The sequence below is a fragment of the Heterodontus francisci genome, chromosome 23, assembly GCF_036365525.1.
Source record: "Heterodontus francisci isolate sHetFra1 chromosome 23, sHetFra1.hap1, whole genome shotgun sequence".
Taxonomy (NCBI): Eukaryota; Metazoa; Chordata; class Chondrichthyes; order Heterodontiformes; family Heterodontidae; genus Heterodontus; species Heterodontus francisci.
Genome location: NC_090393.1, coordinates 28,705,601 through 28,718,664, shown reverse-complemented (window position 1 = coordinate 28,718,664; position 13,064 = coordinate 28,705,601). Strand labels below are relative to the sequence as shown.

At 40.5% G+C, this 13,064-nt stretch overlaps 1 protein-coding gene across 8 annotated transcripts in view; it reads left to right on the top strand.

Annotated features, from left to right (window-relative positions):
• Positions 1–11,116, top strand: part of LOC137382667 (rasGAP-activating-like protein 1) — a 385,434-nt gene extending 374,318 nt beyond the window's left edge. For all 8 annotated transcript variants that reach the window (XM_068054911.1, XM_068054910.1, XM_068054915.1 and 5 more), the window contains 2 exons: positions 3,419–3,498; positions 6,877–11,116. In XM_068054911.1, coding sequence (XP_067911012.1) covers positions 3,419–3,498; positions 6,877–7,022 — 226 coding nt within the window. In that variant the 3' untranslated portion in view covers positions 7,023–11,116. The remainder of the gene's footprint in view (positions 1–3,418; positions 3,499–6,876) is intronic.
• Positions 11,117–13,064: the final 1,948 nt, after the last annotated feature.

Sequence of the window (13,064 nt, the reverse complement as noted above, 5' to 3'; positions counted from 1 at the left end):
CATGAAAGCAAAAACTTTGTATGTAAAGCCTGAAGAGCCACATGAGGTTGTCAGTACTTTGGTGAACCTTCTCACCTGCTGATTCTCATTCTGCATGGAAACAAGGATGAAGTTGTTTGGAGTACAATGTATCAGTTACCAGCTGATGCATCTGTACACTGTAGATTGACTAATGTTGTTGTCTGCTATGGAACCTGAGGCATAAAATTTGTGGGCTGAGTCCTTGATAGCCACTGACCATCCTGTTTCTGTAGTGGGGATTTGTTAGTGGACAACTTCTAGGAGATGGCACAATTGTGTCATAGCCTCTCGAATCAGGCAGTTTTCCTCCGAGCCCTGTTTGCGGCTAATGACAAGTGCAGGTAGTCCACCTCATGTACGGTCATCCGTCTGGCATCAACTCCTTTCCCTCTCCTTTTGCTCCAAATAAACCAACAATTATGGGACTCCTATTGGAATGGTCATGTTGTAAATTATAGGTAATGCAACAATAAAAATTGCAGCTAAAACCTTTGTCTTAATTTTTTTTTAAAATCTGGCACAAAAAGAAATCCTATGTGTGACAAATTGCGGTGTCAAATCCCAGAACTCAGTCTCCCTTAATGGTCAGGTGGACTGCCAACAGTCCATTCCTGGTAAAAAAAAAATATTATGGAAGATTTTGTGTGTGCTCATCTACATATTATTATCATTGATTTTCCCATTGTAATGAAACTTGTCTGTTTTCAGTCAAAGCTTTGTTCACATTACGCCCCACCTGCAGTTGTGCATCTGGTGTGTTATGGGTTCTTTGTCTCCTTTCCCAGGGTTAACCCTCCTCTCCTAGCACCAGCAGTGGCAATGAGAGAATAGACCCTCAGGTTTGCAGTAAGGACAATACTCCTCAAAACATCATACAGAAGTATTCTTGTGAACACTTTCTGTTATAGTAGACTGTTATAGTAGATTGTGTTCATAATCCCACACTTTTTGGGATTTTCTTCTCCCTACTGCTTTCACATGTGTTCAAGTCCTCGGAAGAAGGAATTTTCCTCCACACAAGATCAGGGGGCAGGTTGTTCAACCTTGCCTGTCTAAGAGCGAAGTCCAAAGTACGGAAAGTCCTCATCAGGGAACTCCTCTTTGCTGACGATGCTGCTTTAACATCTCACACTGAAGAGTGTCTGCAGAGTATCATCGACAGGTTTGCGGCTGCCTGCAATGAATTTGGCCTAGCCATCAGCCTCAAGAAAACAAACATCCTGCGGCAGGACATCATAAATGCTCCATCCCTCAATATTGGCGACCACGCTCTGGAAGTGGTTCAAGAGTTCACCTATCTAGGCTCAACTATCACCAGTAACCTGTCTCTAGATGCAGAAATCAACAAGCGCATGGGAACTGCGTCCGCTGCTATGTCCAGACTGGCCAAGAGGGTGTGGGAAAATGGCGCACTGACACGGAACACAAAAGTCCGAGTGTATCAGGCCTGTGTCCTCAGTACCTTGCTGTATGGCAGCGAGGCCTGGACAACGTATGTCAGCCAAGAGCAACGTCTCAATTCATTCCATCTTCTCTGCCTCCGGAGAATACTTGGCATCAGGTGGCAGGACTATATCTCCAACGCAGAAGTCCTCGAGGCGGCCAACATCCCCAGCTTATACACACTACTGAGTCAGCGGCGCTTGAGATGGCTTGGCCATGTGAACCGCATGGAAGATGGCAGGATCCCCAAAGACACATTGTACAGCGAGCTCGCCACTGGTATCAGACCCATCGGCCGTCCATGTCTCCGCTTTAAAGACGTCTGCAAACGCGACATGAAATCCTGTGACATTGATCACAAGTCGTGGGAGTCAGTTGCCAGCGTTCGCCAGAGCTGGCGGACAGCCATAAAGGCGGGGCTAAAGTGTGGCGAGTCGAACAGACTTAGCAGTTGGCAGGAAAAAAGACAAAAGCGAAGGGGAGAGCCAACTGTGTAACAGCCCCGACAATCAAATTTTTCTGCAGCACCTGTGGAAGAGCCTGTCACTCTAGAATTGGCCTTTATAGCCACTCCAGGCGCTGCTCCACACACCACTGACCACCTCCAGGCGCTTACCCATTGTCTCTCGAGATAAGGAGGCGAAAGAGAATTTCACAATCTACTTATTGTTGCAGGGAAAACAAAGTTTCTGTTATAATTGACAGGGTTGATTTCTCTCTCTATGGTCACATTGTTTGAATGAATGAATTAACATAGGAAGCAATTAGCAAAGCATGATCAGTTGATCAATCATGCTTGTTACTCAAGAGATTAAGACTAAAAACACTCATCTCAAAACCTGAGGAAATTGAACCAATAGATTACACCACTAGAGGCCAGTATGTTACCAGTCATTGCATATAGAGCAACAATTCAAAGTGTCTTGAAGTTTTAAATTATTTAGCAGTTTTAAAAAATAATCTCTGATCATTCAATTTATTATTTTGAAGCTTCCTCCCTTTTTGTTAACACCCATTCACTCTAATCCCTTTGGTAAATAAACACGGATGGCTGGCAATAAAATAATAAAGTGTAAAGTCTCGTTTTCTTAGCAATGAAGATCTATTAGAAAATAATGTGAAGCATTCATTGATAGTCATTTAAATTTAAAAAGTTACTGTCTTCATAAAAATTGGGAGAATTTTATTGTGTTTGGCAAACACTGCATTCCATTAACATATGAAATATATCATTGGATATCAAAAACTCAATTATGTGTTGGAAATGTTAATCGTATTCTTTGCACATGAAATTATCATGATGAAAATTAGAAATAGCCGTGTCCCTTTCTCTCTCCTCAATGATAAAGATGGCTTTGCCTCGATAAAGTGTGGAGATTTTAGGCTAATTTTAACTCTGTGCAAATGGGTGGGTTTTGAATGGGTTAAAGTCAGGGCCTTTTCCTCTGTAAAGTGCTGATTTCTTTTATAATGATGAGGGTATGGTAGCATAGTGATTATGTTACTGGACTGATAATCCAGAGGTTTGGACTAATGATCCAGAGATATGAGTATAAACTAGAATTTAGGTTCAGTTAATTGAATAACAATCAGGAAGAAAACACTAGTATCAGTAATGGTGACCATCAAGCTACCGGATTGTCATTTTAAAAACCATCTGTTTCACTAATGTCCTTTAGTGAAGGAAATCTGCTGTCCTTACCCGATTTGGACTAAATGTGCCTCCAGACCCACAGCAATGTGGTTGACTCTTAACTGGATAAAAAAAAATGTATTAACAAATACTTGAACTGGGAGCAGCATCAATTCTTAATTCATGAATTGTAAAAGCAATATCACTTGTCAGTTGGAAACAATTTCAAACAAAATTAAAATAAAAGTACTGTGTTGAGTTGCAGACATAATAAAATGCTCAGACTAGAACACTTTAATAACTTTTGTTTCCTATCTTTAGAAAGAAGTACCTTGAATCTTTAGATGCAGTAACAGAGATGGACCAGGAAGAAAGAATGCACAGTGATGGCATTAAAGAAGGTAGTTGCCTCTCAACATTAACAAATACTTACACATTGGAAGCATTTATTTATTCAAGGAGCAAATATTTTTTCTCGAATTAGTAAATATTACTACTAACTATTAACTATTACTATAAACTAGTAAATGTTGTACCAGTTGTATCATTCTGAGTACTGTTTTTGATGTAAAAGATTATGTTAAAAATATTTCAAAGGTGTTATTGACTGAAAGCTAAATCTATTGTCAATAGCCTACAAAATTACATTATACTCAAAACGAATTCTGTGGAGGGTTCCAGTGATATCATAAACCAAAAGAGCAGTTTATAACTGTCCTCTGAACCTTGAAATCAGACAGTGCTTTCAAATCAGTCTCCAGCATTTCCTTTTGCAAAAAAAAGTTTTACCCTTAGAGCTGGTAAGGAGTTTTATTGCTTCTTTGAATCTATGGAATGAAAAGGGTGATGCAATCTGACTAGATATTAGTGCATGGACACACCATTAATATAAATAAAGCCAGTGACTACTTACACAGTACGTGTGAAAAGATATTTTAGCTGACATGTGCGATTCTGTTAGGTTTTATGAGATGGTGAAAATCCAGTTTACTGTCAAGTTGGTGGTTCAGTTTCATCCAAATAGCAGGAGGTTCGAACCCAGAACTGCCTCCTGCATAATTTTGCTTTTCTTCACTGGCTTAATTCAATTTTTATCTGCCACCTTACAATAGTGAGGCATTTTATTCAGAGATTCAAAGAGCTCAGCAAGGTCTGGCTTCCCATTCTTGAACTACACTTTCTGATAGTCTATGACCAGGCCTACATCACAAGGCATTCTATCAGGGTGCGGATGCAAGCCATCCTCAGGGGTGGGAGTTAGTTGGGGGGAAATAATTTGAAAGTAAACAATGAAAAACAACTAGAGTCATAGAGTTATACAGCACAGAAGCAGGCCCTTTGGCCCATTTTGTCCGTGTCGGCCATCAAGCCTATCCATTCTAATCCCATTTTCCAACACTTGGCCCTTAGCCTTGTATGCTATGGCGTTTCAAGTGCTCATCTAAATACTTCTTAAATGTTGTGAGGGCTCCTGCCTCTACCACCTCTTCAGATAGTGTGTTCCAGATTCCAACCACCCTCTGGGTGAAAAGATTGTTCCTCAAATCCCCTCTAAACCACCTGCCCCTTACCTTAAATCTATGCCCCCTGGTTATTGACACCTCTGCTAACAGAAAAAGTTTTTTCCTATCTACCGTATCTATGCCCCTCTTAATTTTGTATACCTCTATCAGGTCTCCCCTCAGCTTTCTCTGCTCTAAGGAGAACAACCCTAGCCTAAAGGCCTGCTCAAGTCAGAAAAAAAAACCTGACCCGAATCTGACTGAACCACATCGGACTCGAGCCCGACCCGGCACAAGTCCCTCCATTTTTTCCCGCCCCGACCCGACCCAAGCCCGTCCCGACCGCTGGAATGTTCCCTTTACCACCTACCGATTCCGGATCGGCAGGAAGCTGCAGCATGAGCGCGATGACATCATAGAGATGCTCACTCGCTCACTGCGCAGACTCCAAGTTTCCCTCCTTGACGTCCCGGACTCCCAGCTCAGGTTTTCAACTTTTGACACTTACTAAACTCAACTTCCGAGCAGAGCAAATGTAATACTTACTGTGTGTGTCCGACCTGACCTGGGAACTGGCCCGACCCGACATGGACCTGACACATGTCGTCAGGTCCCATCGGGTTTGGGTCAGGTAGCAGGCCTTTACCAATTGCCTATCCAGTCTCTCTTCATAGCTGAAATGCTCCAGCCCAGGCAACATCCTGGTGAATCTCCACTGCACCCTCTCCAGTGCAATCACATCCTTCCTATAGTATGGCGATCAGAACTGTACACAGTACTCCAGCTGTGGCCTAACTAGCGTTTTATACAGCTTCATCATAACCTCCCTGCTCTTATATTCTATGCCTCAGCTAATAAAGGCAAGTATCCCATATGCCTTCCTAACCACCTTATCTACCTGTGCTGCTGCCTTCAGTGATCTGTGGACAAGTACACCAAGGTCCCTCTGACCCTCTGTACTTCCTAGGGTCCTACCATCCATTGTATATTCCCTTGCCTTGTTAGTCCTCCCAAAATGCATCACCTCACACTTCTTAGGATTAAATTCCATTTGCCACTGCTCTGCCTATCTTACCAGCCCATCTATATCATCCTGTAATCTAAGGCTTTCCTCCTCACTATTTACGACACCACCGATTTCCGTGTCATCTGCAAACTTACTGATCATACCTCCCATATTCACGTCTAAATCATTAATGTACACTACAAACAGCAAGGGTCCCAGCACCGATCCCCGTAGTACACCACTGGCCACAGGTTTCCAATCGCAAAAACAACCCTTGAACATCACCCTCTGCCTCCTGCCACCAAGCCAATTTTGGATCCAATTTGCCAAATTGCCCTGGATCCCATGGGCTCTTACCTTCTTGACCAATCTCCCATGTGGGACCTTATCAAAAGTCTTACTGAAGTCCATGTAGACTACATCAACTACTTTACCCTCTTCTACACAACTAGTCACCGCCTCGAAAAATTCAATCAAATATGTTCAACACGATCTCCCCCGACAAAGCCATGCTGACTATCCCTGATTAATCCCTGCCTCTCCAAGTGGAGATTAATCCTGTCCCTCAGAATTTTTTCCAATAGTTTCCCTATCACTGATGTTAGACGCACCGACCTGTAATTACCTGGTTTATCCCTACTACCCTTCTTGAATAATGGTACCACATTCGCTGTCCTCCAGTCCTCTGGCACCTCTCCTGAGGCCAGAGAGGATTTGAAAATTTGTGTCAGAGCCCCTGCTATCTCCTCCCTTGCCTCACATAACAGCCTGGGATACATCTCATCTGGGCCTGAGGAATTAAGGTTTGCTCTGGTCACTATGCGTAACAAAGGCATAAAGATTTTCTTTTTGAACCATTTACCAAATCACTGCACACAGAGCAATTTTTTGTTTCAAAATCTATTAGCACATTGCTGAAGGAAGTGTTCCTGAAAATTACCATGCCAAAAATTCTCAATAACATACAAATGTGAATGTTTCCAGTTTTAAAAACCAAACAAACAAATAGAAATGGTGACTGCACTCTCAATCTGGACCAACTTCATTCTGGAGGCAACTTTGTGCTTCAGTAATCAAACTTTAAATATTCCATGGTTTAAAATTCAAAGTTATTCGTCAATGGCTGACTTTAAAACCCCACCTGCAGTACTTATTACTGGCAATGCCATAAAAAATGTTACATTGAGGGACTGTGTAATATTGTTTGATTAGGTTGAATTACATTGCAGCGACCTCATGACTAACAAATCAAAAACTATTGCACACAACAGGGGATGAGAAGAGTTGTCCTTTTCATGATCGAAGGATGTCAGCAGCTGCCCGACTTCTGGATGTTGTACAAGATCTGGAGGATGCTCATCAGGCATTCGAACGCAGAGAGAAAGAGGAGCAGGCCAATGAGATGTTCGTTCCCTGAGTCGTACTGATTTATTGAGGCTAGACATCTGAAATATCACAGTTTGTGTGTTATGTGCAGTGTGCCACAGACAGGCCTAGATATACAGTGGATTTAATCAGAGTGAATTAAACAATTCAACTCTCAGCAAACTGAAACACAAACATGCAGATGCCAATGAATGACATTGAGAACTGGGGGATGGGTCAGACTATCTTTTGTGAGCTGCATTGTTATCACAAGTAAAATAGTAAAGAGAAATGGATTGTCATCCTATCCGAGGCAACTTTGGGGGAAAGTTGCTGATTCTTTGCCGTTTAAAATTAGCAAAGGGATTTCATCTACTATTAATGTCAGGCAGCAGAGGACAAACACCTATTAATGCAGAAGCAGTGGGTACATTCTGAATACCTTCCTGTCTGTTCATTGGAGAAGATGTTTCGGTGCCATGCATTGTCTCCAGTAACTTCTAAAATGTACCACAGGAAACCAAAAACAATAAATGTCTGTGAAATTATACATCACAACCAGATGTTGAGAACCAAGCGTCTGTATGGCGGCCCTGCTGCACAAACATGCATGTCAGCTTGCCAAAACATCACTGCGCTGTTCAAAACTGTTTCCGTGGAATCACAGCTAATTGTAGAATTATTTTGTTGCTGGCAAAAGTTGTTATGTTGTTGCAGCCTGAGCTGTAAACCTTTGCTTTTTTTTTGGCAGGAAAATTTCTGACTGGATTTTAGTAATGCAGTTAAGTGACTTATGACAGTCACAAACATTGTGAACATATTATGTAATATTGTATTTTAAGGGGCTTTTATGCTTTCAATTGATCTTTCAACATATCTACTTTTCTGACAGGCTGTTAATGAATTAATCAAATTGTTGTACTGCTTCAAGATGAAAACCCCACTGGTAATAGTACACTGGTTACAACATAGAAAACAGAGACCAGGGTTTTTGGAGGTAATTACTATTTCATCAGATAAGTCAGGCTGGCCAATTTCATCTTTGCTCGAGGTGTGTTGTTAGCACAAAGCGTCAGGTTAGGTTTTCACCTTTAATGCACATCTCAATTGCTCCTGCAGCTTCTCAGTGAAATTGCACTTTCTGCCAAGCTGGTAGGAAAGGTTGCACAAATGAGATGTGCTGGAAGCTTTTAAATTTTGTGATTTGACATTTGTTTTAGAGAGCATATCACCAAATGAACACATCTTACAGATCAGCCTGCATGTAAACCCCTCTGCATTTTGTTATATACCCCCATACATAGATAAACTAACAACTGGCAAGATAGAAATGTCATTTTTGAAGGAGTATCCATGGAAGTATCTGTATTTCACCATGAAAAAGATATTTATTGTACATGAAAGTGCAAACGCCATTAGAATTTGTAATTTTTGTAAAACATTATTTATTAAAGATCCTAAATAATATGGTTTTGTGCATGAATGTTCACTACTTCAAAGTCCCTTTTCAAAAATAGTTGGTGATGATACCGCAGGATAGATCGTTTAGCAGCTGTTTATGTTTGAATGGGCCACTTTGTCCAGACATGAAGTGCAATTATAATGCAGCAATTTTTATAGTCTAAAATAACTAACAATAGGCTAAGTAACAGAAGAAACTATTTTGTAAAAACAATTGGAGCCAAGGGGCTTAAAAATGTTCCTTGCTTCAGCATTTGCATGATTGCAAAGCATTTCAGTTAAAACATGAAATTTTATTGGATATCACGCTATGGAGGTTTGCACCCAAGTTAAGTGATTGGCTCTTTGCATTTATTTCCAACGTATCTTTGTGCCACCAGAGTTAAATCACACTGTAGGCGATAAATGCCTCGCACAGCATAGGAAGTTTAATCGGTGATATCCCCCCAGTTGCTTAGGTAAAGAAACATTCTTTTCAAGTTTGAAAGTGACACTAGGAACCATTGGAATGCCCCCCTTTGCAAAGCCTGCCAGTATGTATGTATGTTTTTGTTTGCCCATTTATAAGAAGATTGATGGCATTATACCAACCTCACAGAGCCTCAATGTAGCATTATTGGCACTGGGACTCAAATGCCCCTGTGGTGTTTAATTTGCTTTGAAATTGAATTGACTACATTTGCAGTACCACACTAATGCAAATTTCAATGTCCTACCCTCTATAGAGCAGTAAATGGAGCACTGCTGCTAATAGAAGAGGGAGTTTAAAGTAAGGTGCCAATTTAGTACACAACTAAAGAGTGTTAGCAACATCATTCTGGGCCTAACACTATTCAATGACAACACCACCATAATAAAACTCCAAAAGAGTAATGTCATGCAATGGAAACTGCTGTAATTCATATGAATTTGCTATGATTTGGATATATTCCTAGAGCAAGGTGGGTGAATCTCCAAGAAAATGATTTTTCTTTGTCAAAATCAGAAATAAATTTGCGGAGAATCATCACTTTTTCAGGACATATCTGAGATTTAGCTTTTCCTTTATTAATCTACTGCCTGCATTCCTATTCTTAGAAAATCTTTAATTTTCAACTAGCTTTTCTTTTCCAAAAATATACTTTATTTATAAAAATCTGTTAAAAAAAATACATTACAAATCAGTTCCAATTTGACATTCCAGAAAGTGCAAAAGAAATCAGTTTTCTTCGATACAGTAAGTGAGTCGCCTCACAATTCTTGCCATTCCATTTTACATGCAATGTACATTTGCATTACATAACAAAAACATTTGTCAGCTAGCTCTTAACTGCCACCAATGTCCCGTCCAAGCTGTGTGCGTGCACGGCCATGCTGCAATCATGAAAGTCACTCACAGGCTGTCTCCTTTAAGATATTGTGCGACTGTGCAAAAACACTTAAAGGTACCACGCGTTGAAATAAACAGGCCATACACAGCAAAATAAATTTGGTGGATCCTTGCCGACCATAATCTGCAAATATTTACTTTGGGCTTCTCTTTTCAACATGCTTCGTTAATGCAATATTGGAAACTGTAAACCATGGACTGGCCAGTGTGCATTATTCCATTTACTTATCTCCACAAACAGGAAAACATGCAGTAGCTAATTTTCTACAAAAGGTAGTAGTTGTGCTACAGATAGTGGATGCATAGAGCTGATACAAAAAAGAACCTCTTGCTTGTAAATGGTGTAGTGAATTATGTAATCTTTCTTCAGTAATTATTTTTAATTCAGACTTGCAAAACCTTTGGGTTGAATGCTGACAGCCATCCTCCAGAATTTACCAGCATTTGTTCCGTATTACTATGTAGCAATGCTGACATGACATGCAGACTTTAATCTTCTGTCAATGCAGTGACAGAGGAAGAAACTCCCATTTTACTGACACTAACTTCGCACCAAAGCCTTTGTTGTTGTGATGCAGATGTTATTTTGGCTTCTATTTGTAAGCTGCACTCAATTGCTGAGCTGAAGTGATTTAACTGCAAAGAACGCACAATGGTTAGTGTATCCAGTTTTATATTCAGTATGTACTGCAGAGTGTTGCGTTGCAACAGATGTTGGTGCACGATGATTAAGGTATAGTTCTCTAATTGCAGAGTGATTGTGGTCTATGTATTTTACAGTGTATGTTAATTATACTGTGATTGTGTAGGTGAGAATTCTGTTTATATGTATATACATGTTATCTGAATATATGCTGAGGTGGTAGAGTGGCCTGTATTCAGCACTGCCTTAAATTTGCTATTATAAGCATATCCGAACAACCTTTTTATGTGTTTTTTTTAAGTGTGTCCATTGTATGTTGGGCATTGATATTTGCTGCCTGTGAATGTATAATGATTTGAACTTATTCTATAAAGTGGTCTTGTGTGGCTGAACACGAGTCCTCGTCAGTGCCAGTAAGTAAGTGATCCATGTGGAATAATACACAGCCAAATGATGTTTGCCAGATTTTAGTTATATATGCATTTTCTAAAAGCATCAACTGTGCTTTGTGCTGAGAATTTTGAAATGAAATGTATGATTGCTAGGCATTTGCCTTTAACTCTGATGACTTCTGTCAAAAATTAGGTTCTGGAATTTGTGTATTTTGCACAGCATTAATAATTATTATATGTACATTAATGTGCTATTCATAGTTTTTATCATGGGTATCCAAAAAACAGTAATAAAAATAAAAATGTTGTTCGACACACAAGAATCTTGCTTTGTTTCTTTTTATTCATTCATGGGATGTGGGCATCACTGGCTAGGACGGCATTTATTGTCCATCCCTAATTGCCCTTGGGAAGGTAATGGTGAGCCGCCTTCTTAAACTGCCGAAGTCCATGTGGGGTAGGTTGTCATTATACACATCACTCTTCAGCTGAAGGGATGACACACTGAAGTTCAGCCTAAGCTTCTCTACTGCAGAGTCTGCACTTTCTTAGGAACATAGGAATTGCTAGATGAAAAAGGACCAAGGGCCATCTAGTGTGCCTTCTAGCATTCTGGTAAAAAGAAAGACTTGCATTTATGTAGCCCGTTTTACAACCAACAAAGCACTTTACGGTCAATGAAGTACTGTTGAAGTCTAGTCACTTGTGTAATGTAGGAAATGTGGCAGCCAATTTGTACACAGCAAGCTCCACAAACAGCAATGTGAAAATGACCAGGTAATCTGTTTTTCTCTGTGATGTTGATTGAGGGAAAAATATCAGTCATGACACTGGGGATAACTAGCCTCCTCTTTTCTAAATAGCACCATGAGAGCTTTTATATCCACCTGCAGGGCTTCAGTTTTAATGTCTCATCTGAAAGACAGCACCTCCAAGAGTGCAGCACTTCCTTAATGCTACAATTGAGTATCAGCATTGATTTCATGCTCAAATCCTAGAGTGGGAATTGAACCCACACCTTCTGAGTCAGAAGGTGAAAGGGCTACAAGCTGAACCACAACTGAACATGGTAAAACACCTGGTACTGAGATGATACAACAAGGAAATTGTTGATTCTTATTGTTGTGGGAGCACTTTAAGAGGCTGTAAATGAAATGTCACTGGAAGAAGTGATGCCACATCACACATGACCTGAGAGTTGTGGGTGTAGTTCGACAGACTAAGACATGTGTAGATGTGCTCGTGTATATATATGTTCTAGTTAAGTTGAAACTCTGTTTCAATTTGCCAGGAGATTGGAGCTTTCAACTAATCTTGCAGTGCGTATAAAATTAGAAAAGAAGTAGCTGTAGCTATTATTGTATTAGTTTTCCAGGTCTTTTTGCATCGTGGGCGAGGCCTAAGCCAAAAAGAGCGGGAAGAGCTCAACAGCACCACAGGAGGTCCAGCATAAAGTAAAAGGCTCATTGTGGCAGCTGCCAGTAATGCAGACTGCAGCTCTCTACAGAGAAAAAAACAGCTCTCTCAGATTAAAAAAAGATCAGCCTGTGTAAACAAAGAATGCTGTTGTCTCACAGTTAAAAAAAATGAATGAGTTGTGTAAACAAAAAAGCAGATTTAACCTCTCACTCTTAAAGGGGCAGGCCTGTAGAAAATGAATCTGTCCAAACAAGAAAAAAAAACTGTGCCTATAAAACAGAAGATCTGTAAAGACCTGTCAAAGATCTGTGCCTGTGAAAAGCCCTATATTTGTAGAAAACAACAGCCCCAACAAACAAATTTCTCTGCAGCACCTGTGGAAGAGCCTGTCACTCCAGAATTGGCCTTTATAGCCACTCCAGGCGCTGCTTCACAAACCACTGACCACCTCCAGGCGCGTATCCATTGTCTCTCGAGATAAGGAGGCCCAAAAGAAAGAAAGATCATTAAGAAAATGGCATTCAGGTATCGCTATGGATTGGAAGACGTTGGACATAGCGTCTGAATTTAAACTGTTCCACCAGCGGATGGAACTGTTTCCTGGATCAAGAAGTGAGCGACCTAGAGAAGCAAGCTATAAAAATCAAGATGGCACTGGGCAATGAGGGCCTGCAGTGAATCAACACATCAGGATTGTCAGCTGAGGATCAGAAGAACCCTAGCAAGTTATAGACATTCCCGGAGGAACACCTCAAGGCAAATGTCAATGTCCTAGTACATAGGCTTGAACATATGACCTATTGGCAAAGG